The following is a 27739-nucleotide window of genomic DNA, read 5'->3' on the forward strand; positions in this document are numbered from 1 at the left end:
AATCTGAAACCGTGTGAATGGATTTTTCTTACTTTGTGACATTAAAAATAGGAGTCTCATTTGTTTCTAGGTTCTGAATTATTCCAACTGTTTTGGAACGATAAAAGCCCTGATAATGATTACCTTTATCAATGTGGGCATTGATCCTTTTTATTCTGTACATTTATTAAGACAGCCTTTTGGTCTGCAGATCTCATTGCTATTTGTGGCTGTTTCTCCTAATTGTTGCTGTGTGATGGGCAGCTAAGGATCCCTATAACTACCCATAACTACAAACATACTTCGCCATATTGGTTGGAGCCATTCAGAAAATACATGGAAAGAAAATACGTTTCTTCAGTTTGAAGTGATCACCTCATCCTTTCTCACCAAAGCGGGGATTGTTTGGCAACCCTAGAATCTTAAACTATAGCTTCCCACTGAGGAAATTGCATTTGATTCTGTATGACTATTTTGTTTTAAAAGTCATAAGCCAATTAGTAGTTTCTAACGTGTCCTCTTTTTTATAGTATAATGATGAAACAGCTCAGCCATTTGAAGTCCTTTAGAAATCACTTTCACAATTAATCCTGATAGTACTGTAAATAAGATTAGGTGTCATTATACCTGTTTCACAGCTGGAATATTGAAGACAATTCAGGGGTTTGCATAAGATTACAAAGCTTACAAGTCACCCTCTGGACGCTGATATCAGCAATTGCAAGAAATAGAAATTAATATATCATTACAACTAAAGTATTGTCAGTGCCCAGAGCAGTGTCTGGCACGTAGTAGAACTCAATAAGTACTTGTCGAGTGAATGAATGGACTTTTCTTTTCAGGCCTGTATTGATGAAAATTTGGACATGGTGAAGTTTCTGGTGGAGAACAGAGCCAATGTAAACCAGCAGGACAACGAGGGCTGGACACCCCTTCATGCAGCAGCTTCCTGTGGCTATCTCAACATAGCAGAGTGAGTCTCTGTGTGGGCTTGGACTCTTTGTAGGAATAGCCTTCTTTTCTTCTCTTAAAACTTTGAATTCATAAACAGTTGTAATTTCTATTACAAATTATAAAGGAATTTGGGGAGGGATTCATCAGGAAGATGAATCATTTTTAAGGAATAATTGATACTATTTTTTATATATAGCTGCTAAATCCAGTTTTTCAGTTGAAATTTTTTGTTTGCTTCTATTTTCAGGAAACATACATTTTGGCATACTTAGAGGTGGCTTCTGTCTGTTGCACTATCTGGGTCACTTTTTGAGCAACTATAACATATGTGGGCAGGCCTAGAAATTTTTTCTGGACTTCCTTGTAAACTTGTTTTATTGTTTAAGAGAAACATCAGTGGGGTGCCTAGGTGGCTCAGTTGGTTAAGCATCCGATTCTTGATTTGGGTTCAGGTCATGAGCTCACGGTTTGTGAGTCTGAGCCCCGCATCAAGCTCTGTGTGGACAGTGCAAAGCCTCCGTGGGATTCTCTGTCTGCTGTCTCCTCTCTCTGCCCCTCCCCTGCTCTCTCTCTATCTCAAAAATAAATAAATGAACATCAAAAAAAAGAAGAAAAAAATCAGTGTTCAGTACAAATGAAGGTGGAGAATGCCTGACATACTGATCATGATACCCATGTGGTTAATAGCAGAAGAATGAGCCTAAACATGGAACAAAGGAAGGGTAGGGATTGGCATGTGTTTGTTCTCCACATTAGTTGAATGGTATGTTTATTAAGACACACAAGTAGCTCCTGACCTCCATGACAACTAGTTGCCCTTGCCTTGGGCAGAAGAATCCTGACCACATGGTGTCTAGGGTGTAAGAGGTACTAAATAAGTGTTAAATGAAGGAATGAAATTTATTTTTATTTTATTTGTTTGTTTATTTATTTTAAAGTAGTTTCTATGCCCAACATGGTCTAAGTCATGACCCTGAGATCAAGAGTTGCATGCTCCACTGACTGAGCCAGCCAGCCACCCAAGGTTATTTTTATTTTTATTTTTTTTAACTTTTTTTAATGTTTATTTATTTTTGAGAGAGAAAGAGACAGAGTGTGAGCCAGGGAGGGGCAGAGAGGGAGACACAGAATCTGAAGCAGGCTTGAGGCTCTGAGCAGTCAGCACAGAGCCTGACACGTGGCTCGAACCCATGGACTGTAGATCATGACCGGAGCCGAAGTTGGATGCCTAACCGACTGAGCCACCCAGGTGTCCCAGTTATTTTTAAATAGGAAAGAGACTTTGGCAGTTGAAACATCTTTAAAATGAGGCAACTGAGTGTTTTCTAGAGATGAGAGTAAATTTAGGTTGGTAAGGTAAATTCACTAAATAAAATGATATTCTGTGATCCTTTGAAAATCAGATGCTTGTTTTAAGACCCTTTCCCATATAATTAGAGCTCTATTATATTTCTCTTATTCAACAAACAGCAGGGAGAATTATGTTGGCAGCTATGTAGAGGCTTGGGAATGGCTTCCCGCAGAATCTGATTTACCCAGGTTTCCTGGGGGAGAGCCTGTGTCTCTGTTTTGCTTTCGAGCCAGGATGCTCAGTGGGAGAAGTTAAACAAAGGGAGAGTCAGAGCCAGAGAAACACTAGGCAGCAGCACTGGTGTTTGACTGGGCTGCTTGTTCTAAAAAGTGGACAACGGGATCGGCCCCAAAGCCAACAGAAGCAAACAATGCAGTTTTCTTCAGTCTCGGTTCTTTACCCTGTTCTCAGTCACCTCTTCATCCCTTAGACTGTCCTCTTCTCAGAGTCTCCTAGAAAAGGCTCTGATTCTCAGCCGTACCCACTAATGCCAACAATCTGATGTCTAAGAGTTAAGGTGGCTTCCTCCTAGATTTCAATTTTTACTTAAAAAATTTGTCTAAGAAATAGTTATAGAACATGCTAGCACCTCATTTTTTATATTTCATTATTTGTTCAGGTGGCTTGTTTGTGATTTCTGAGTTGCCAAATCTCATTACATCCAAGAATTTCACTTTTTTTTCCGTTGGCAGGTAACTAGCAGAGCTCATGCTTAGAATTAGGATCACTTGTGTTGGCATTATCCATGGAGTCTCTTTCTTTTTTCTCTTTTTGTGAAGCTGAGTACAGAGAATGATTGTAAATGCTTTTTTACAGTGGTTTCTTTAATTCATCTTTCTGGATGAACACGGTTCCTTTGGAAATAAGTTCAAAATTTAACAATCTCCTGCCCAAATAAATATTACCTTGAGTGAAAGGAATCAGTGAGAGTTACTATTTCCTCATACAAATTATTTCTCTTTAGTCAAATGAAAGTCTGACCAGGAGAGAGATGATCTAGACTAGAATTTGTTGCATGGGTGAGGTGGTGGTAGGGATGGCTTTCTTTAATTTATCTTTCATTGTGCGTATCATTATGAGAAAGTTTGATCTTGAAATTATTTATTTATTTGCATTTTGTAGCATTATTTTCTGTACAATGGAAAAAAAAACCTCACTGCTTATATTACTCATTTTGGTTACTTTACCTTTGGGCCCGTGAACAACGTTTTAGATAAGATTAGCCCTTGGTCATTTTGTCTTTTTTTGGTATCTTAAATTTTGCATTCTTATCCTCAGAATCATCAGAATTCCAAATTTCAAGGGAGTAGAGACAAATAAAAGGCAGATTAGCTTTCTAGGAAGACTCCAACTGCATTCGATTTCATGTTCCATTATCTTTTTGTCTCATATTTGAACTCGGTTTGATATGTTTTTAAAAACAGGTTTAGAGGCTATTATTTTTCTCATTTTAATTTGAGTTCAGGCTTACTGCTAGTTAGCAGGATGTTTTATATTTTTATTACCAGTAAGTGTTTAACTTAGAAGCAGCAGATTGACCCAAGGGTACAGCATTTAGTTTGGCTTTATAGTTTATTGGGATGTTAATTTATTCTGAGTTTTTAAACACATTAAATTTTCTTTCTTCCTCCTTTAGATATTAGTATTTTTACTAATATATTAGTGATGAGTAAGGAAGAATAGGGAGGCTTTATTTTCTAAAGGGCATATTTATTTTGCTAGTTGGTATTTCTGAGTCTCTGGATAACTATAAAGATTCTCAGGGGTAAAGTAAATATTACTCTATAGATTGATATTTATTCTTACACAGGTAAAAGTGTGAAACTAAACAAGTTTTTACTTTTTTTCCCCTAAAAATGGTCTAGGAAGGAAGCTTTGCTTAACAGTAATCCCTGAGTCATAGTGAGCCAGATTGCTTTCTAGAAATGAATTTTCTTGATTATTGGCATAAGAACATGTCCGAAAAGGGAAAAACAGAGAGGCCTGTATAACCAAGTGACACTGTGACTGATCCAATAAGAGATGGAATAGATGTCAGAGCACAGTAGTTAAGATGTTTCATTTATTTCAGGTAATATTTATGGAGTGCCAAGAGAAGAGAGATGATGTCACGATGTTCTGGCAATGATAACAGTGAGGAAGACACAGTTCTTGCCCTCAAGTAGCTTTCAGCCTGATTGGGCAGTTGCATCAATAGTGTCTTGGCAGAGGTCCAGAATTAGCGCTGGGGAGGGATCGGGGGAGAGGGTGGAGTTTTAGGAAGGAGACAGAAAGTTCAGTTGTTGACAACAGGCAAAGGCTACGTGAAGGCAAAAGCATTTTAAATGGACCTTGAAAGATATGGAAAGTTTCTAGAAGGGAAAGGATAAAGAGAGGGTATTTCATTCGGTTAGAGGAAACTACTTAAGCTTTGGAGGAGAGCTGAGTGAGAGTGGGATGTGTTTGGGAACATTAAGTGGTCCAATTTGATGAGAGTATAGGGTATAGTTCACTACAAAAAGCTTTTATTGAGCGCTTACTGTGTAGATTATTTCCATTTTGATTTTTCAAGGTGATTTTTCAGTTGTAGTTGAATGTTCCCCTGGCCTGAAGTTGAGGAACCAGAAGAGAGAAGATATTGAATATATAGAAATGAAGGAGTAATTGATGGACAGAGGATTGGTACTTGATAGAACTAAGAATGCAAAGAGAGGATATTAACCTTTGAATTGAAAAAAGTCTGTCTTCCTCTGAGACTGAGGGAAGGACAGAGACGGCTGAAATTAGATGAATTGTGTATGCGTTTGCACTTTATATATGTGCAATTGATCTATAAGTTAAAAACATTTATTGAGGCTCTGTTATACCATGTACTAGGCACTAAGAAAGCAAAAACATGATTTTAATATAGTCTTCATTAATTCTTTCTCTTTTGCTAACTGTCTGAAGAGAGAATGACCATATATTGATTATCTTTTGAAAATCTCCTACAGTATCTAAAATGTGATGCCTTAAACATAGTAGGGGTCCAATAAATGCTCACCAAATTGTTGAAATCTGATTTAAATAGTTTTTTTTTCTCCTTTAAATACTTTTCAATATTTGTTAGAGTTCCTAGCATTACTGGGATTCTCACTGGCCCCAAAGCACCTTGATCTAGTGAACAGATGAACTAGACTTGAAGATGGAAGACTGGGGCCGTCACCTCTGTCATTTGCCACCTATGTGATTTTAAGAAAATTACTCAACATAGATGAGCCTCAATTTCTTGTGGAGGTAGTACTACCCATATTGTCTACTTCATAAAATTATCTGACTCATTATGTAATTTTATGTGAAAGCACTTCGAAAATCAAAAAAGATCCACTTAAGCTATTAAAATTATCAGACCTGGGGCGCCTGGGTGGCTCAGTCGGTTAAGCATCTGACTTTGGCTCAGGTCATGATCTCGCGGTTTGTGAGTTCGAGCCCCGCATCGGGCTCTGTGCCGACAGCTTGGAGCCTGGACCCTGCTTCAGATTCTGTGTCTCCCTCTCTCTCTGCCCCTCCCCTGCTCATGCTCTGTCTCTCTCTGTCTCAAAAATAAATAAAACATTAAAAAAATTTTTTTTTAATTATCAGACCTTTCTTCCTCAGAATTGAGTATTGCATTTCAATACAGAATCTATTTAGAATTTAACTATTTATTTCTTTAGTAATTTAGTTTCCTCGTAGAGTGTAGAAGGTTTCATGTAGATGTATGGTTGAAGAGAGAGGTATTGTGGAGACACGATTTACGCAGATTCATGCACATTTTAATTCATTATTTTTCTATTTTCATACCCCAGCACTACTTAATATATTCTAATGTGGCATTGAGAAAGTTTTTGTGAGAATTACTTCTTTACATACCTTCTGAGAGCTCTCATTCTCAATATTACAAGTGTAATAAATCCTTTTGGGAATCTGTTTGGACCTCAGGGATGGTAGGTGAATTCTTAGAGCTGTATGTCTTCCTTATGGTATTTAGAAAGTCTCTTGCTATCCAATAAGAATGAGAGGGTGGAAGTTAGGAATATGAGTGTGAAAAAGAAATCTTGTTTGTTGGCATTGTTCATCAGGAAATAGAGACACTTCCAGTCCTAATTATTGAAGGTTAATGGAGTTAGAAATTAATAATGGAACACATCATCTGGGACCATATTTAAAACCTCAAAACAGTGGCCTCACTCATATGCATGAGTTTAAATTGATATCAGATTGACAGATAATATAGATCCTGGATCTTGTCTACACAGGTATTTCATTAACCATGGAGCCAGTGTGGGTATTGTGAATAGTGAAGGTGAAGTCCCCTCTGACCTTGCAGAAGAGCCTGCCATGAAGGATCTTCTTCTGGAACAAGTGAAGAAACAAGGTAAAAAAACTAAGCAATTAGAGGGGGCCAGGAGAGACTCTCAAACATTGCCACTTAGAAAATAATCCATTTGCCGTAAAGAGCTTTTCATCATCATATGATAGGAGAGGATTAGATCTGTCTGCACAGTATTAGTCATCAATTACCAGTGTTGTGTGTCCTCTTAAGAATTCACATAAGAATGGTTCAAATGCCAAAAGGGTGAGCAGTCATTCCTTGTTTTTGACATATCTGAGGATGTATACCCATTGTGTAGTTGGGAGTGACCTGATTATTTTGATAATACAAATTGGACTGACGAGGAGCATGAACATTTCTGAGTATACATGGTATTGGATTTTGCTAGACATTATGACATCTAAAGAAAGGATGATATATAATATAAATTTGAATATGGGCCAAATTCTGTTTATGACTTAATTTTCAGAAGAATCCATATCAGAGAATAAGCCAGAATTTTTCTGAAGGTCTCTAGGTTCTTTTAAAAAAAATATTGCAGATAGATAGCAGGGAGGACAGGTTTTAGGAAGTGTACTAGAACCATCAAGAAACTTTGTGGACCTGATTTATAGTGAATTTTAGTCTTTCCATTAAACTGCCTTACCCACAGTCTGCACTTATGCCAAAAGATTTAGTTCCAGTGGCCTTTCCTGATGTGATCCTTTAGAACAGGCAGGCCAATTCTGGCCACATCCATTTGTTTACATAACACCTAAAGCTGCATTTGCACTACCACAGAAGAGTTGAACAGACTGAATGGCTCATGAAGCTGAAAATATTTGATATCTGGCTTTTTATGGAAAATATGCCAATGCCTACCTTAAAATAATGATGTTCTAGGGCAGTAAATACTTGTTTTTACTGCCTTCCTGTGTATACTTTTTGTGCCCTTTGAATTAAAGAACTTTATACTTAGTTTACCATTCAGTCCCACTCAGCCTTATCCTAAGATTGGCATCACAGTATACAAAAACTTTTTTTTTAAACGAACTGAGATTTTAAAAATAGCTTTAAGAAACAAACTTTTCTATTTTGATTTCTGACTCTTCAGTTAAGGAATATGCTCTGTTGGAAGAGGTATTCAAATGTATGCTTAACTTTGCAGCATGACAGTTCACTCTTTCCATGGAATTCTGGTATGTTCTAAATTAGATACTCCTTTCAATCCAACAAGAAGGTGTAACAGTCATAAATACATATGCACCCAACTTTGGAACACCTAAATGTATTAAATAAATACTGACAGATCTGAAGGAAAAATAGATTTATTGTATTATTGTCTATTTTGACAATAGGGGGACTTTAGTACCCCACTTTCAACAATGGATAGGTCATCCAAACAGAAAACCAACAAGGAAACATTGGACTTGAGCTATACTTTAGATCCTATGGACCTAATAGACATATACAGAACATTCCATCAATAACAGGAGGAAAACTGGAAAATTCACAAATATGTGGGGATTAAACAACATGTTACTGAACAACCAGTGGGTCAAAGAAGAAATCAAAGGAAAAGTTTAAAAACATCTTGAAGGGCACCTAGGTGGCTCAGTCAGTTGGGCTCCAACTTTGGCTCAAGTCACAATCTCATGGTTCATGAGTTCAAGCCCCATGTCAGGCTCTGTGCAAATAGCACAGAGCCTAGAGCTTGCTTCGGATTCTGTGTCTCCCTCTCTCTCTGCCCCTCCCCTGTTCGTGCTCTCTCTCTCTCTCAAAAAAATAAAAATTTAAAAAAATTTAAAAATATCTTAAAACAAACAGAAATGGAAATACAACATGTTAAAACATGTTTTACATGCAACAAAAGCTTTTCTTAGAGGGAAGTTTATAGTGACAAATGCTTACATTAGGAGAAAAGAAATAATCTTAAATATACAACTCACCTTTACATCTCAGAGAACTAGAAAAAGGAAGAAACTAAGCCCAAAGTTAGCAGAAGGAAGGAAATAACAAAGAGCAGAGCAGAAATAAGTGAAACAGGGACCAGAAAAAAACAATAGAAAAGATAAATGAAACCAAGAGCTGTTTTTTTGAAGAGATAAATAAAATTGACAAACCTGTAGCTAGACTAAGAAAAAAAAGACTGAAATAAATAAAATCAAATGAAAGAAGAGGTATTACAACTGATACCACAGAAGTGCAAAACATCATAAGAGGCTACTGTGAACAACTATGCCAACAAATTGGATAACCTAGAAGAAATGGATAAATTCCTAGAAATATACAACCTACCAAGACTGAATCGGGAAAAAATAGAAAATCTGAACACATCAATAACAAGGAGATTGAGTCAATAATCAAACAACAAGAAAATCTCAAAACCATGTGGTTTCTCTGGTGAATTCTACCAAACATTTAAATAAGAATACATACCAAGCTTTCTCAAACTCTTTCAAAAAAATTGAAGAGGAGGGAACATTCTCAAATTCATTTTATGAGGACAGCTTTATCATTATATCAAAGCCAGATAAGGACAGTACAAGAAAGGGAAACTATAGGCCAATATCCCTGATGAATATAGATGGAGAAATTCTCAACAGAATGTTAGTAAACCAAATTCAACAGCACAAGAAAGCTAATACACTATTAGCAAGTGGGATTTACCTCTGAAATTCAAGGATGATTCAATATACATAAATATGATATAGAACAATAGAATGAAAGGTAAAAATTGCATGATCATTTCAACAGATACAGAAAAAGCATTTGACAAAAGACAACAATGTTTCATGATAAAAATTTGAACAAATTGGATATAGAAAGAATGTACCTCAACATTATAAAGTCCATATATGGGGGCACCTGGGTGGCTCAGTCGGTTAAATGTCTGACTCTTGATTTTGACTCAGGTCGCGATCTCGACTCAGGTCACGATCTTGCAGTTTGTGGGATCAAGCCCCACAATGGGCTCTGCGCTGACAGCATGGAACCTGCTTGAGATCCTCTGTCTCTCTCTCTGCTCTTCCCCTGCACATGCATGCATGCTCTCTTCTCTCAAAATAAATAAATAAACTTTAAAAAATGGGCAGAGGATCAAAATCCTCGAGGAGAAAGCAGGTCTCTTTGACCTTGGCCGCAGCAACTTCTTACTCAACACGTCTCTGGAGGCAAAGGAAACAAAAACAAAAATGAACTACTCGGACCCCATCAAAATAAAAAGCTTCTGCATAGCGAAGGGAACAGTCAGCAAAACTAAAAGGCAACTGACAGAATGGAAGAAAGTATTTGCAAATGACATATCAGATAAAGGGTTAGGATCCAAAATTTATAAAGAACTTATCAAACTCAACACCCAAAAAACAAATAATCCAGGGAAGAAATGGGCAAAAGACATGAATAGATACTTCTCCAAAAAAGACATCTAGATAGCCAACCGACACATGATAAAATGCTCAATATCACTTACCATCAGGGAAATACAAATCAAAACCACAATGAGATACCACCTCACACCTGTCAGAATGGCTAACATTAATAACTCAGGCAACAACAGATGTTGGCGAGGATGCAGAGAAAGAGGATCTCTTTTGAACTGCTGGTGGGAATGCAAACTGGGTGCAGCTACTTTGGAAAACAATTAAAATTAAAAATAGAAAAATTAAAAATTAAAAATAGAACTACCTTACGACCCAGCAATTGCACTAGGTATTTATCCAAGTGATACAGGTGTGCTGTTTTGAAGGGACACATGCACCCCAATGTTTATAGCAGCACTATCAACAATAGCCAAAGTATGGAAAGAGCCCAAATGTCTATTGATGGATGAATGGATAAAGAAAATGAGGTGTGTGTGTATACACACACATACACACACACACACACACACACACACACACACACACACACACACAATGGAGTATTACTTGGCAATCAGAAAGAATGAAATCCTGCCATTTGCAACTACGTGGATGGAATTAAAGGGTATTATGCTAAGCGAAATTAGTCAGAGAAAGACAAATATCATATGACTTGACTCATATGAGGGCTTTAAGATACAAAACAGATGAACATAAGGGAAGGGAAGCAAAAATCCTATAAAAACAGGGAGGGGGACAAAACATAAGAGGCTCTTAAATATGGAGAACAAACAGAGGGTTACTGGAGGGGTTGTGGGAGGGGGGATGGGCTAAATGGGTAAGGGGCATTAAGGAATCTACTCCTGAAATCATCGTTGCACTATATGCTAACTAATTTGGATGTAAGTTAAAACAATAAATTAAATAAAATTTTTAAAAATGGGCAGAGGAACTGGATAGACATTTTTTCAAAGAAGACATACAAATAGCCAGCGGGTTATGAGAAAATGTTCAATATCACTAATCATCAGGGAAATGCAAATCAAAACCACTGTGAGATATCACCTTACACCTGTTTGAATGGCTGTCATCAAAAAGACAGGAAATAGTGTTGGTGAGGCTGTGGAGGAAAGGGAACTCTTGTACACGTTTGGTGTGAATGTATATTAGTACAGTCACTATGGAAAACTGTATGGAATTTCCTCAAAAAATTAAAAATAGTACTGCCATGTGATCCAGCAGTTCCACTTCATGGTATATATCCAAAGGAAATAAAAGTAAGATCTTAAAAAGAAACCTGTACTCCCATTTTCAATGCATCATTATTCACAATAGCCAAGATATGGAAGGAACCTAAGTGTCATTCTATGGATGAATGGATAAAGATATTTTATACATATATACACGTATATACACATATATATACACATATATGTGCATATATGTGTATATATATGTGTATATATATGTGTATATACGTGTATATATATGTATATACGTATATGTATGTATATATATACACACACGTATGTATGTGTATATATATAACATATATATGTATATATATAACGTATATATATATATATAACGTACATATATATGTGTATATATATGTGTGTGTGTGTATAATGGAATATTATTCAGCCATGAGAAAGGAGGAAATATTGCTCTGTACAACATGGATAGGCCTTATGCTAAGTGAAATAAGGGCGTTATGCTAAGTGAAATAAGTCAGACAAAGAAAGAAACAAATATTGTATGATATCATAGAAATGGAGAGTGGAATAGTGGTGTCCGGGGGGCTGGGGGCGGGGATGAATGGGGAGATATTGGTCAAAGAAAGGGTACAGACTTCCGGTTGTAAAATAAGTTCTGGGGATCTAATGTACAGCATGGTAACTATAATTAACAATACTCTATTATGAACTTGAAAGTTGCTAGGCGATCTTAAATGTTCCCAGCACAAAAAAGAAATGGTAATTTTGGGAGGTGATGTGGTTGTTAACTAACTTTATTGTAGTGATCATTTTGCAGTATGTCAGTGTCAAATCAACATGTTGTAAAAATTAACTTACATAGTATTATATATCTATCGTATCTCAGTGACACTGGGAAAAAAAGAAATAAAATAAATTGCTTACCCTTTCACCCTGTCTGTCCCCCCAAATCAGACAGATAATCCTTGGATAGTTCACAGGTTCTCATTTAGGAAGTGAGTTGGAAGAGAGTAGACCAAACACAGAGAAAGCCTGCTTGTGGGTATAAAACTCTTTGGATGGGTATGTTTGTATTTGGGACATGTAATTATCTTATATAAGGGGGAATGCCCCACCCTTGTCCCTTTTCACTGGCACAGATGTTGGAGAGTTGGTGGCTAAAAGAAGGAACCTTTGGGAGTTCCTCCATAATGTTTTAAAGTGAAACAAAAGCTAAATTCCCTTGGAAGTTTAACTACACATGACCTACTCAGCTACTCTAGATTCTATAACTTCAGGTCAGTATATTTCCCTTCATATGGAATTGAACATTAGAGGTAGATTATTTTTTTAAAGTATATCATACCTGAAACCAAGATTTTTTAAAAAAAATACTTATTTATTTTGGGGGGAGTGTAAGTGGGGGAGAAGCAGAGAGAGGGGACAGAGGATCCAAAGTGGGCTCTGGACTGACAGGCTGACAGCAGGTAGCCCGATTGGGGCTTGAACTTACAGACCTTGAGATCATGACCTGAGCCAAAGTCGGACGCTCAACCGACTGCCATCCAGATGCCCCATGAAACCAAGATTTTTGGTTACCAATCTTATGGTGTAGTAAGTGGAAAAGAGCAACAGACAGAGACCTAGGATATCAGAGTTCTAGTGGCAGCTCTGATGTATTTTGTGGCCTTGAGCAAAGGCACCTCACCTTTCTATGCTTATTTCCTCATCTGTTAAATAGTGATAGTAATTTGTTATATTTACCTCAAAGGATTATTGGCCAACTAAAACGGTATAACATGTAGAAGGTCTTTGAAGTGTACAGCATTGTGCAAATATTATAATACAAAACTAGTGTTCTTTTGGTCTTTATGTTCTTAAAATTGAAAACAAGTTTAAGCACGTTCCTTTAATGGAACTGCCATCACATAGTATTTAAAATGATGATTTAACCCTGGCAAAACTACTACTATGTGTATAAATGCCATTGCTCTTCTAAATAAGGAGTAAACTTGATGAATACCCAACTTGGTGACTAAACTGTTATTTGTGGTTTTATTTATGATGTGTTTAGAACCTAAGGAAAATATCCTGTCAGATTTAAATGGACCTACAGTAATGCTGGCTATCTGGTTTCTGCAGGAGTTGATCTAGAGCAGTCAAGAAAAGAAGAAGAACAACAGATGTTACAGGATGCCCGCCAGTGGCTCAACAGTGGGAAAATAGAAGATGTAAGGCAGCCTCGTTCAGGGGCCACAGCCCTCCATGTGGCGGCTGCCAAGGGCTACTCTGAGGTCCTCAGGTATGGTGCATTTACATCAATCAGGAACTTGGTAGACTGGGAGAAAATGAGCTGGGTTTTGGAAGCAGGGGGTGAATTCGATTTTCAACTATGATGCATTTCTTTCTTTGTTGTTTTCCTCTCTGATCATGCAGTCTTTTCTTATGTTTTGCTGATATGAATCCATAGATGGTCTCCCACCCTCCTACTATCACTTTAGCTTCTCACTGACGTGCATGATATAAAACAGAGTTGAGGTAGACTGGCCTAAGAGATGACCTTAGGTGACCTCTCTGGTTTATCACTACTTTCCCTGCAATCTTCACCTTTGGTGTCATGTAATACAGGACAGAATCATTTCTGTCAGGTCATTTTGGTCCTTTTTGGACACAGATCATTTCCTCGGCTCTTTAGATGAACTTTACAGATACTGAGTGTGCAGTGTCCAGCTAGACTAGGAGAGTTTAACTTACATGAGGGATTTAGTTTCTACTCGTCTGCCTGTTCCATTTTTCCTTACATCCACACATGCTGAATGTAGCTCTTGGTGCTTACTGTTGACAGGCTTTCCCAAATCGTGGGTAGCTAATAGCACTGTCTGTGTAGTCGTGGCCAGACTCTTCCAGTGCTTCCTATTCCACCCACCGTGGGGTTTCCCTGGCCTGGTTGATGTTCTCTGGAGTTCTTTGTGTCTGGAGGCCCGTGATAAAGGGAACCTCATTCAGGCCAGTGCAGCTTGGGACCTCAGGAGTCCTACCTTTCTTCCTCCTTGCACACAGATTATAGCTTTGTAGTTAGCACGAAGTCCCTGCAGATACTTTGCAGGGTTGGAAGTGTGCCAGCCTACAGTAAAACTTACAGGGTCCTGGAAAGGCCAACTAGAAAGGTAGTAAGTAAAGCGCCCTGAAGAGAATGCAGTTCTCACTTTACATGTTTCTTCCTTCCTGCACTAGAAGTGGAAAACACACCTTGTAACAGAATTATGTGGTTTGGCTAATATAATTAGGCTTTGGTTAATCTCAAAGGTGTACACCTTTCTAAACGTTTGCATCCATGGTGCAACATGGGTGTGCCTAGGAAGTGCCATAGGACCTTTAAGAGAGGGTTGGTAACTGTTCTCTATGATTGGTTTTCAGTGTAGTAACTATGAAACCTGAGCTCTGCCTTAGAGGACAGAAATAATCACAAGACCCCAGTGGTTCAGGGCCAAAATCTGAAATATCAATTAGGTGATAGTTTATGTGGCAGAAAACTATAATATAGAGGGTATAAATATCTTGTTTGGGGTTTTCTTCTTAGACTTTTAATCCAGGCTGGCTATGAACTCAATGTTCAGGATTATGATGGCTGGACTCCCCTCCATGCTGCTGCGCACTGGGGTGTGAAGGAGGCTTGCTCTATCCTGGCGGAAGCACTCTGTGATATGGATATCAGGAACAAACTGGTTAGTATGCCCGACCTTCTAAAAGGGCAGTGAGATTGGTGGCTGGGTCTCTAGAACAAAAACTTAAAGTCTCAGTTAAATGGCCAGGCTCACTGTCCAGGGAAACATATGTCACAGGCAGCTATGGCTCTGCTCCCCACATCCTCCTCCCTCCCCCCTGCCTCATTATCAACACAGAGAGGTTTGCTATGTTAAATAAAACTCTACTGACCTAGCATTCTGATTCTATTTATGTTGAAGGCCCTAAAATAAACAGGAAAAAAAGATATTTGTCCTTGGCAAAAATGAGCATTGGAAGTCCTAAGGCTATTGTTTGTGGTGAAGTATGAAAGGTGTTATTTTACAAATCAAAACCACACTCAGATACCACCTCACGCCAGTCAGAGTGGCCAAAATGAAGAAATCAGGAGACTATAGATGCTGGCGAGGATGTGGAGAAACGGGAACCCTCTTGCACTGTTGGTGGGAATGCAAATTGGTGCAGCCGCTCTGGAAAGCAGTGTGGAGGTTCCTCAGAAAATTAAAAATAGACCTACCCTATGACCCAGCAATAGCACTGCTAGGAATTTATCCAAGGGATACAGGAGTACTGATGCATAGGGGCACCTGTACCCCAATGTTTATAGCGGCACTCTCAACAATAGCCAAATTATGGAAAGAGCCTAAATGTCCATCAACTGATGAATGGATAAAGAAACTGTGGTTTATATACACAATGGAATACTACGTGGCAATGAGAAAAAATGAAATATGGCCTTTTGTAGCAACATGGATGGAACTGGAGAGTGTGATGCTAAGTGAAATAAGCCATACAGAGAAAGACAGATACCATATGGTTTCACTCTTATGTGGATCCTGAGAAACATAACAGAAACCCATGGGGGAGGGGAAGGAAAAAAAAAAAAAAAAAAAAAAAAGAGGTTAGAGTGGGAGAGAGCCAAAGCATTAGAGACTGTTAAAAAACTGAGAACAAACTGAGGGTTGATGGGGGGTGGGAGGGAGGGCAGGGTGGGAGGGAGGACAGGGTGGGTGATGGGTATTGAGGAGGGCACCTTTTGGGATGAGCACTGGGTGTTGTATGGAAACCAATTTGACAGTAAATTTCATATATTAAAAAATTAAAAAATAAATAAATAAAAAAAAAAAAAAAAAAAAGAAAGGTGTTATTTTGCTTCATTTTTAATTCAAAGACTTTTAATAGCTGAGCTCTACTCACATCCAGTCACTGAAAAAACATTATAATGACAAAGATCCTTGTCTCTGGCTGAAAATAGTGCTGTTGAGCCTCATGTCAAGCAACTTTAGAAGCCTTGGAACTCCTATCCCAACAATACTGGTTTTCTAGGAATCCAGAGACATGGCTTTTTATTTAGTAAATGTTCTTACCTGCCTCACATCTCTCCTGAACCCAGCTTTCTCTCAGATTGTGGGTTAGCGTCCTAAATTGTGCTGACATTTCCTAAAAAAATACCCTTCTCTCACTTCAAGGGAGATGACATGTGCCCTGAACCTCCTTCTGAGGCTTGTAAAAGCCCCTTATTGAATTTATCAGAGCAATTAAGACCATTTTAGAACAGGTACAAGGAGAAACTTCAATTGATTATTTGCCAAAAGGCAATAAAGCATTAGAGATGATGTGATGCTTTCCTCAATACTGTTTTACAAACTATAAAAACTTGTATTTAAAGGACTTGCTGTTCCTTGTTTTGTTTCTTCCTCTGTGCTAGTTGAAGGCATTGTTATAATGCAGAATAGATTTTAGGGAAGCAGCTATCAATTGGAACAAAGGCATAAAGTGAGTATTAAATCGTTTTCCCATAAAGTCACGTGATTGCTATTTCTGTTTTCTGTTGATCATGGTACCCCTTTTCTCTGCCAGGGCCAAACACCATTTGATGTGGCTGATGAGGGTCTTGTGGAGCACTTGGAGATGCTCCAGAAGAAGCAGAATGTGGTGAGTCTTCAGTTAATGCTTTTAAAGCTTTTGTAACAGTGTAACAATGGGGGCGCCTGGGTGGTTAAGTGTCCAACTCTTGATTTCAGCCCAGGTCATGATCTTGTGGTTTTTGGGTTTGAGCCCCAAGTCGAGCTCTGTGCTGACAGTGTGGAGCCTGCTTGGGATTCTCTCTCCCCCTCTCCCAGCCCCTCTCCCACTGGCGCTTGCTCACTCGCTCCCTCTCTCTCTCTCTCTCTCTGAAAAATAAATAAACATGTATTTCTAAAGCTTTTATAACAATGCAGTCCACTGCAGATATCTCAATCACTTGTTTTAGTTGTCTACTGAGAGCTGAAATGGACATATCTGCATTTCAGAGATGATCATTATTCCCTTCAGGGACTAGCAATAGTCTGTTAGAAGATATTCCAAAAACCATTGTTGTTAAAGTTTACTCATCATAAGATAGCCTTCAAGCACCTGAAAGTCAAAAATAACAAGAACAGGGGCACCTGGGTGGCTCAGTTGGTTAAGCATCTGACTTCAGCTCAGGTCATGATCTCATGATTCATGAGTTCGAGCCCCACATCAGGCTCTGTGCTGTTAGTACAGAACCCACTTTGGACCTTCTGTCCCCCTTTCTTTCTGCACCCTCCACCCCTGCTCCTGTTTTTCCCCCCTCTCTCTCAAAAATAAACAAACATTAAGAAAATAAAATCAAATCTATTTTTAAAAAGATGACAAGAACAGTAAGCTAATAATTACCCTTGAGTTCTAGAAAGTGAATGTGGTATGTTCAAATCAGTTTTTTCCAAATAGGGAGTACCAGGGTAGAGGACATCTCATTAACTTTTTTCTCCCCTATTGACTGGAAGGACATCTTTATTTAAAGTAAATTCACTACAGAAAGGAATATATTTCTTTCTGAAAAAGCAAACAAGGCCACAAAACTAAAACTGCCTTTTGGCATTGGACAGTACTTGGTCAATGACTCATACTTATTCAGCATTCATCAGCTATCCAGAATTCAATCCACTTCTCCCTTCTCATTCTAAATCTTTTATTGTTTGGCTGCACGTACCATTCTGTTGCTTAGTGCTACATAGGAGACCGGTACCCACGTATAGACTGTGGAATGAGAAAACCCACCCAATATAAAGACAAACTGTAAATAATTTACATTTTCTACCCATAAGTGGGATGAGTGATTTGGGCAAGGAGAATAAAAATCAGTTATTGATGATCAGGGTTGATGTTTGAACAGAGTGGGACAGAAAAAAATCACTAGCTTTCCTTCGCATGATTGTGGCTCAGGGCATGTGAACTCAAGTTTAGCACCAATAAGAGAAACGTAGAGCAGCTCTGAAAGAAAGAATTCTATATAGTTCACTGATGGGACAGACCAGCCATGTCTCACCTCACCCATGTTCACCACACCTGCACCGGTAGAGTGAAAATCCTCGTTACCTCAAGGCTTAGTTGGAAAATTGCATATGTACAGCTCAGACAAACACAACTTCCAGTTCGTTTTGTTTTCTTTAGTGAGCAACTGGAATCGAAACTAAAACTTAGGACTTTGCAGACACAGTATTGGTGCTGTTGTTTAGCAGCAGCAACCTTCCTAAGATGTATACTTTGCATAGTTTGGTGGTGGTGTTTTTTTTTTTTTAAGTCCATTTATTTATTTTGAGAGAGTAAGAGAGCATGAGCAGGGGAGAGGCAGAGAGAGAGAGAGAAAGAATCCCAAACAAGCTCTGTGCTGTCAGTGCAGACCCTGACTTGGGGCTTGATCTCTGAGATCATGACCTGAGCCAAAACCAAGAGTTGGATGCTCAACCAAATGAGCCACCCGGTGCCCCTGGTTTTTGTGTTTTTTTTTTAAACTTTTTATTCTGAAATAATTTTTAGACTCACATAGAAGTTGCCAAAATAATATAGAGAGTTTCTGTGTACCCTTTACCCAGCATGGTTTGGTTTTTGAACATAAATAATGTTTTCACTGAATAACATTTCTGTGTTGGGAATGGTGCTTATCTTTGCTCCATGCCTAACTTTGGGGTCCAGGGATATAAACACTTTTTGTGCAGAGCATGTATCTAAGGACCAGATGATTTATTCTAAGGGCTTATTTCCCCGTTAGTACTATTGCCGACCTAATTCAGTATGTGGTCATAAAGAATTCTTTCAGAGTTCCTTCCTTTTTTTTTTTTTTTCCTAGTCTACTAGAAGCCAGGCTTTCTTTTTTTTTTTTTTTGTTTTAAGTTTATTTATTTATTTTTATTAATCTCTATACCCAACGTGGGGCTCGAAGTCATGACCCCCAGATCAAGAGTCACATGCTCTTCCGACTGAGCCAGCCAGGTGCCCCTAGAAGCCAGGCTTTTTTTGAAGATTGGGTTTGGATATTTCATATGGGCAGTTTTATTGAACCTCTAACCCCATGCTTTTTCTCCTACCTTGGATGAAGATTGCTCTCTGTCATTGTCTTCTAAAGAGACCCAACTGATGTGTTTCTCTTTTCTCAGTTCTTTCTTTTTGGTTTTGGTCCTGTCTTCTTCAGAATGACAGTACCATTTTGAGTTCTCATTGTTGCTAATTTTTATCAGCAGTTAACTTCCCTCCTTTTCTCTCTGTTTTCTCAATTTCAAGCTTCGAAGTGAAAAAGAGACACGGAATAAGCTCATTGAGTCAGACCTGAACAGCAAGTTGCAGAGTGGACTCTTTAAGAAGTAAGACATTCGGAGCTTGTGAAATGTGATGAGCTCTGCTGTGTGTGGGTGCTATGTGTATGTGACATACTTAGCTTGAGAATTTATATAGTAAAGAAACTGTGTTTGAATCTTTGAGGGGCAAGGAGGTGGCACTGAGATATGGGGAAACACTGAGGATGGATGAATGTGTTTTACATTTAGAAATTAATCGAGACTGTGTGCAACATTTCCCCCCCTGGCTTAGGGGTTCCTAGTCCTCATTGCATCCCTAACTATATGTTCTGTGAACTCAGGGACCATGTGTGTTTTGTTCACCACCATTCCAGGGCCTGGCATGATTTCTGGCACGTAATAAGCACTCAGTAAACATGTATTAAATGGCTTTTAAAACATATTTGCTTGCTTCGTCACCATCAAGATTCATAGCCTTCCTTTTTCCTGTGTGTTGAACAGGTGAAATCTGCTTAAGTCATACTCTGAAGTTAAATACTAAACCTTAGTCTGCAAAAACCCAAAGATCCAAAAAAATTTAGACTTGAGAAGGATTTGATGTATTTCTATTACCCCTTCTACACAGAGGTTTATAGACTCGTTCTCTTTATGCTTGATTATCAGTGAACTTGAATAGTTTGCCATTCTGAATTGCACTCAAATCATCTTCTTTAATTTAGCAAAGAGAAGATGCTCTATGAAGAAGAGATACCCAAGTCCCAAGAAATGGAGGAAGAAAGCAAAGAGTCCAGCAGCTCCAGCTCAGAGGAGGAGGAAGGTGAAGATGAAGCCTCTGAGTCAGAAGCCGAGAAGGAGGCAGGTAATGCGAAGATCCTGTTTCCATAATGCAAGGAGATCACTGCTTATCACAGCTAGGAGACCTCAGAGGGCTCCAAAAAGAGCTTTAAGTTTACTTTTCAAAGATAAGATACCCAATTTTGAGTAAAAGCTCGGTTGTAAAAGCTGTGAGCTGTGTTAGAAATATGTGTACGAGTTTCTATGTAGCCATATGATAAGGTGCCCAAAAAATTCTTGTGTATGTAAAGGAACCATCTGTCTGACCTCGGGTTGGTGGGATTGAGAGACCAGATTCCAAACCTCACTATGCTAAGAGACTGAGGAGATGAGGTCTTGCGGAGGCACATTTGGTCAAGTCTCTTTGACCAACTGGTGAAAACTTGCATTTAGTTTTCAGGTTCATCTGATTCCCTAAACAGAATCCCAAGATCTTATTTTTCCTTCTGATTATGTGAAGCTCCTTCAATTCCTGAGCTGGGGATTCAAGAAGGAACAAAATCATATTTACCTTTATGACTCTTACTATATATGCTTCCTGTGGTACTTCTTGAGTTTATCATATGGCAAGACAGGACCCCCAACAGTGAGAGGGAGCTGCGAAACGTGGTCAGATCAGCATGCTATAAAATCACCCATAGGTTTTGATACACAGTCAGGCAAACGCTGAGGAGATAAATACTGGGTTTTACTCAATAGAGGTTCAAAAGCAACACAACAGCTCTCATGGATCATTGGAAGTTCATGATAACTAAGATTTTACCGTACTTGTGTCCTGAGCTCACTGGCTTGTATTGGTAGTATTAGTATTAGCTCATCGAATGTCACCGAAGGCAGTTAGAGACCATTGACTGTGCAGAGAAGATAAGCACTAGCTAAGTTGGTAGCATGGGAGATGACCTTTTACTCATGGAGCCTTGAATTTCTGTTATTAAGTAGGCATAGCCTACTCTGGAAATGCTGGTGTAGTACCCATCAACATTTGTAAGTACTCATCTTTTTTATGTTTTTACTGTTTTTTGAGTACTTACATGTCTTAGGCTTCAGGTATTACTATCCAGTCTTGCTCTGTGCTAGATCACTTTGTTGGCTACCAAACTATTAGAAGAATGGGAGGGAGCTACCTGAACTACTATCATTGTTTTGTGGTATGTACCCATGCCTCAGGTCTCTGGTGCCCTGCAGCCCATCTCTACATTGCTTGTTGGAGTCAAACACCCACAGCACCCTTTGGCAGAGGTGATGCTACACCCCTGTCCAGAAACTGTCTACGATCACCTTCCTCACCCATGGCTTTGCCTGTGGAGTGATCCCAAACCCCGTCGCCTGACCTTTAAGATCTTTCATAATCCGTCTCCAGCCCACCTTTCCAGTGCTTTCCGGGGCCTAGGCAGCATCATCAACTAGCCACGCTGGATTGTTTGGTTTCCCCAAACATGCCCTGAGCTTTCCTATCCCTGGACATTTATTTGTGTCTTCGAATTCATTTCTGGCCGTCAAGTGCTTATTGAGTGATTTCTGTGAGAAACCATGGGATTTACCACACTGAAGAAGCCTTTCTTTAGTTTTCCTATACAAGAAGCTGAAAAGGAACGGACCACTTCACTGTTCTCCCACCCCATGCTAATCGCTCCCCTGTATGTATCCCTCTAACACTTTTTACTTATCTGTGTTGTAGCACTCCTCATCTCGGCTGGGAACTCTAGTTTATCATTTACTCGTAACTAGGTCTCTGTGAGATGCCAGGCACAGGACAAGCATTCACATTCATTAAATGCTTTTGTTGAACACATCTAGGAGATACAGGGGAATAGGAAGGCAGATACATGAATCAAATACATGCCACATGACAGAGATAAGTGTAGTCAGTGGTATTCACTAGTAAGAAAGATTGTATTTAGGCGCCTGGGTGGCTCAGTGGGTTAAGGGTCTGATTTCGGCTCAGGTCATGATCTCACGGTTTGTGAGTTCGAGCCCCACATCAGGCTCTCTGCTGTCAGCGCAAAGCCCGCTTTGAATCCTCTGTCTCCCTCTCTCTCTCTGCCCCTTCTCCTCCTGCTCCTGTTCTTTCTCCTTCTCTCTCAAAAATAAATAAACATTTCAATTAAAAAAAGAAAGATTGTACTTAGTTTGGGGGATTATAACGACACTTTACGTTTGTGTAGCGCTTTTTTACTCTGCAATGCACTTACAACCACATATTTTGAGATACATATCATCATCACTGTATTATCATGGGAAATTGACCCTGTAGGAGGTTAGGCAGATTGGGTCTCATACCTGGCAAGTGGCATGTCTAAGATCCTAACTTTGGTCTGGGACTCCTCAGAGTAGCAGGGGCAGAATGAAATATAGAAATTATTTGCCTAAAATGAGAAAGAATGAAATCATGCAGCAATGTGGATGGAACTGGAAGGTGTTATGCTGAGTGAAATAAGTCAGTCAGAGAAAGACAGATATCATATGTTTTCACTCATATGTGGATCTTGAGAAACTGAACAGAAGACCATGGGTGAAGGGAAGGGGGAAAATAGTTACAAACAGAGAGGGAGGGAGGCAAACCACAAGAGACTCTTAAATACAGAAAACAAACTGAGGGTAGATGGGGTTTAGGGGAGAGGAGAAAATGTGTGATGGGCATTGAGGAGGGCACTTGTTGGGATGAGTACCGGGTGTTGTATGCAAGCCAATTTGACAATAAGGTATATTCATAAAAAAAAAAAAAAAAAAGAAAAGAAATTATCTGCCTAAAAAGTGACAGCTAAAGCTGTGGAAAAGATGAGATTTCCCACGGGAGAGATTGTAGAGAAAAGATGTTACAAAAAAGAATGGTGTGTTTAGGAAGTAAAGGAGGCAAAGAAGGTATGGTCAGAAAGGTTGAGGAAAACCAGAGTATGTATTTCTGCATCAGAAAAGCCAGGGTAGGAGTGGGAAGGGAGAGATCAAGAAAGAGACAGCAATTAGGGAGTCACCGGTAATCTGAGCAGTTTCAGGAGCCTGACGTAGGCAGAAGCCAGATGGTTGCAGCAAGCCACTGTGCTCATTTCTGCCATTTGAAGTTTTACTCATGTCTCAAAGCCCAGCTCAAATCAACTTCCTTTATGAAGTCTTATCATCACAGATACAAGTGTTTCTTCCCTCCTCTGACTGGTAGCTATTCGTTTGAATCTCTTTTTTATTACTTACACTAAGAGTGTTATTTCCATTTATTTCTTTCTCATCTCCTCTGTTCTTCCCCTACCGACCAGTTTCAGAAGCACTGAAATGTATTGTGTATCTTGTTTATCTTTCTGTCTTCCATAAAGCCTGGCACAGGGCCTTCCTTCTACATGCTGGGGTGCTCAATAAATATATATATGTTGGAAGAATTTGGGGAACTGGATTATGTCTAAACCTTTCCAAATGATGCCTGACACATTATGTATGTACTGAACAGGTATTTGTTGAATGCATTTATCCTGGATTTGGTTTTGCATTTATCCTGTTTTTAAAGGTCCATAGATACAACCTCATAAAATGACAGTTTTCATATGTCTTACATACAAATGTATTTGTAAAGAATACTAATTCCATTTTGAGGTGAATGTAAGCTGTTTGATTTGGATTTCTATTTTCCTCTTTTATTTATTTGGCTTAAACGTTTGGTATGTTAGTTATCTATTGCTGAATAACAAGCCATCCCCAAATTTAGTGGTGCTTAAAACAACCATTTTTATGGACCCAATTCTAGGAGTTGGCAATTTGGGAAGGGCTTCACTAGGATGGCTTTTCTCTCCTCCATGTAGTAATACTGGACTTAGTTATGTGTTGGTGGTCAGTTGGTAAGTCAGCTAGGGGATGGCTCGTCCTGGATAGCCTTGCTCACCTTTCTGGTGTTTGGTTAGGATGTTTGAAGCAAGTGTTTCTCTTATCATCAGGGAGACTAGCCACTGCTTCTTCATACGTCAGTTGGATTCCACAAGTAGCAAGAGCAAGACTCAGTGTACAAGCACTTTCCAAGCCTCTGCTTATGTCACATTTGCTAATGTCCCAGTGGCCATAGAAAGTCACATTGCCAAGCCCAGAGTCAATTTGAGAGGTCACTACACAGGGTTATAGATTCACTGGGAGTTTCTTACTGTAATGGTCTGTTGCATTTGGCTAGGAAGGTATATATCCTGGGGATAGAGATTCTCAGGTAATACTTAAAGAATGCCTTGAATATTCACAATGACCACAAAAAAAATGATAGCATTAATAACTAGGGACTCATTATGGCCAGACATTGAGCTGTGCAGTTTAAACACATCGTCTCTAGTCTTTTTTTTTTTAATGTTTATTTATTTTTGAGAGACAGAGCATGAGTGGGAGGAGGGGCAGAGAGAGAGGGAGACACAGAATCCGAAGCAGGCTCCAGGCTGTCAGCACAAAGCCCGATGTGGGGCTCGAACTCACGAGCCGCGAGATCATGATGTGAGCTGAAGTCAGACGCTCAACAGACTGAGCCACCCAGCCACTCCTTGTCTCTAGTCTTTATAGCAACTTATTGGCAAGAATCAAATCCCTGATTAGCCAGTAAGGAAAATAGAGGTTCAGACAGCTCTATGTCACACAGCTGGGATGTGACTTAAAATTGTCACATAATTCGGGGTTCCTGGGTGGCTCGGTTGGTTAAGCATCTGACTTTGGCTCAGGTCATGATCTCCCAGTTCATGGGTTCGAGCCCCGCGTCAGGCTTTGTGCTGACAGCTCAGAGCCTGGAGCCTGCTTCGGATTCTGTGTCTCCCTCTCTCTCTGCCCCTCCCCCATTCTGTCTCTGTCTCTCAAAAATAAATAAAAGTTAAAAAGAAAATTTAAAAATTGTCACATAATTCATAGGTGGGTTACTCTGGGACTCTGTTTCCAGAGTACATAGATCAGAAGGCCCCAGCACACCTACTAGGTGCAGGCTCTGTACTGGTTATCTGATATATAACAGTGAATGAGACAGACAAGATTTCCACTTGATGGCTCTATAAGATGAAGTATTCCTGTTTATTAAGAGGCTTCACCTCCTATAGTTCTATGGTTTACCTTATAATATCTTCTGTAATCCTTTCTCCCTTTATTTCCTATTGTAATCCCAAGAATATTCTTTACTTTAATTAGGCCTGCTTAAATTAGTCTTGCTTAGACTTAAATTTACTGACCAACAGATGTATTTTGATTTCAGAGTCATTACTCATAGCATTTCTTTCTCCTGCCAATTGGTATTTGTCTTCCAGCTTTCTCTATGGCATCTTTCCTTGTTGTTTCCTCCCTCAGAGGATTTACTCTGAACTCATAAAGCCCTGTTTAATCTGACTCAACCAATTTAGCACCTAACTTATATATGAGCTTGTGTTGTTGCTATTATTATTATGCATCTTATCCCTTTTCTTGATTGTAATTACCTAGAAAGCAAGATCTTATCTGGTTTTTCCTGCCCAACTTCCCAAAACAGAGTAGATTCTTAGTATGTACATACTGATGAGTTTTATGTATGATACACAATATGGAGAAAGTTTTCAGTTATATATCAAGGAATTAGAGCCTACCAAGAAAGGAATACCATTGAGTTTATTTCCTTTTGGCAATAGTTGCTGGAGATTTCATTTTCGTTTGAGTCCAAGCATTACATAGCCCTAATAATCTGTTTGGATAATAGGTAAACCTTTTCTGTTAGCAGAAAAGTGCATACATATACACAGATAAGATTTTCATACTTGCACTTCTTGCTTCTCTTGTCTTAAATAATAGATAAAAAACCAGAAACCATTGACAACCATTCCAACTCTGAAAGCAAGAGTATTATTACGGAACAGATACCAGCACCAGCTCAGAATACCTTCTCTGCCTCTTCAGCCAGGAGAGTGAGTATTTTGGAATTAATTTGAATATTATATTTCCCCTACTATCCTAACATACAGTTTGAAAGGCCTTAGAGATACATTCTTGCAAGATAATTCAGATAGATTCTTGCCTGTCTTAGTCCGCTTAGTTTGCTATAACAAAATACCACCAACCGGGTGCCTTTAAACAATAGAAATCTATTTCTCACAATTCTGGAGTCTAGGATGTTCAAGATCACGGTGCTAGCAGACTCAGTTCCTAGTAAGGACTCTCTTCCTAGTTTGCGGACAGACTCCTTGTCTCCAAATATAGTCACGTTGGGGATTAGGGCTTCAGGATATGGAATTGGAGGGTGGGCACATATAATTGCATTTATAGCATTGCTCACAAAAACCACAAATCCGTCACCAAACAAATTTGGCTACAATGTGTTTAGATAACATAGGATATAGTAATCTGGACCAAAGACATTTTGTCAATTGCCTATTTTCTTCATATCTAAGGCTAAGGTAAATATATGTAAATCTCAGACTAGGCTAGGAAAATACTTAGCATTCGGTATTAATTGACTTGAGGACTTCTATCCTTTCTTACTTCTTGTTTAAAATTTTACTTTAACAAGTAAAGTCTTTATGATGAGTGGTGAGCAGAGGTAGAAAGAACTTGTTGAAGTACCAGAGACATCTCCTCCTGCTACTCGGCCCAGGCCTCTGAAATGCTTCTAATCAGTGAGACGGAGTTGAATAATGACTCTGCTTTACAAAGTAAACAGTTAGTTTTGAGGTTAAGAATTGATCTGAGTTCTTGGGAAGAAAGCTGATGAAAAAACTCTGGTTTTATAGATACTAACTTACTGATCTTCTTAGTACCTCATGAATTGAAAAGACAGGATTGTGATATCGTTGTGGAGATGAGGAAACAAAGGTCTGGTTACTTATTATTCCTAAGAGCATCGTTGTGAATCCGTAGAGATGTTTCAGATAGAACACAGCCCTCACTCATCAGCCGGTCATTTAGCTGTACCTCGCATACTCCCACTGCTTCTAGGTGTGACTAGACTTCTTATTTTTCTAAAAAGAAAATTACTAAATTGGGGCACCTGGGTGGCTCAGTTGGTCGAGCGTCCAACTTTGGCTCGGGTCATGACCTCATGGTTTGTGAGTTTGAGCCCCGCATCGGGCTTGTTTCTGTCAGCGCAGAGCCCACTTCGGATCCTCTGTCCATTTCTCTCTTTGCCCTTCCCTCCCTCTCTCCCTCTGTCTCTGTCTCTGTCTCTCTCTCTCAAAAATAAACATTTAAAAAATAAATAAAATAAAAATACTAAGTAAAAAAAAATACATGAGCACCTGGCTGGCTCAGTCGGTGGAGCATGTGACTCATGACTTCAAGGTCATGTGTTCAAGCCCCACATTGGGCATAGAGCCTACTTAAATACACACACACACACACACACACACACACACACACACACAGAGGGAGAAGGAGAGGGAGAGAGAGACACAGATTTATTCCACTTGGCTAAAATAATGCTGGGAAAAACATTTTTCCTCCCAGAATCAGGGTGACTTGTAAAGAGT

General features: G+C 39.1%; 1 protein-coding gene across 5 annotated transcripts in view; it reads left to right on the forward strand.

Annotated features, from left to right (window-relative positions):
- The window catches only part of PPP1R12B (protein phosphatase 1 regulatory subunit 12B), a 219437-nt gene that overhangs the window by 55366 nt on the left and 136332 nt on the right, over positions 1-27739 (forward strand). For all 5 annotated transcript variants that reach the window (XM_042925733.1, XM_042925735.1, XM_042925736.1 and 2 more), the window contains exons 2-9: positions 822-952; positions 6541-6659; positions 13297-13456; positions 14735-14879; positions 16759-16833; positions 19465-19544; positions 20198-20337; positions 26070-26182. In XM_042925733.1, the coding sequence (XP_042781667.1) occupies positions 822-952; positions 6541-6659; positions 13297-13456; positions 14735-14879; positions 16759-16833; positions 19465-19544; positions 20198-20337; positions 26070-26182 (963 nt within the window). The remainder of the gene's footprint in view (positions 1-821; positions 953-6540; positions 6660-13296; positions 13457-14734; positions 14880-16758; positions 16834-19464; positions 19545-20197; positions 20338-26069; positions 26183-27739) is intronic.

The sequence above is a fragment of the Panthera leo genome, chromosome F3 (assembly GCF_018350215.1).
Source record: "Panthera leo isolate Ple1 chromosome F3, P.leo_Ple1_pat1.1, whole genome shotgun sequence".
In the NCBI taxonomy this organism is placed as follows: Eukaryota; Metazoa; Chordata; class Mammalia; order Carnivora; family Felidae; genus Panthera; species Panthera leo.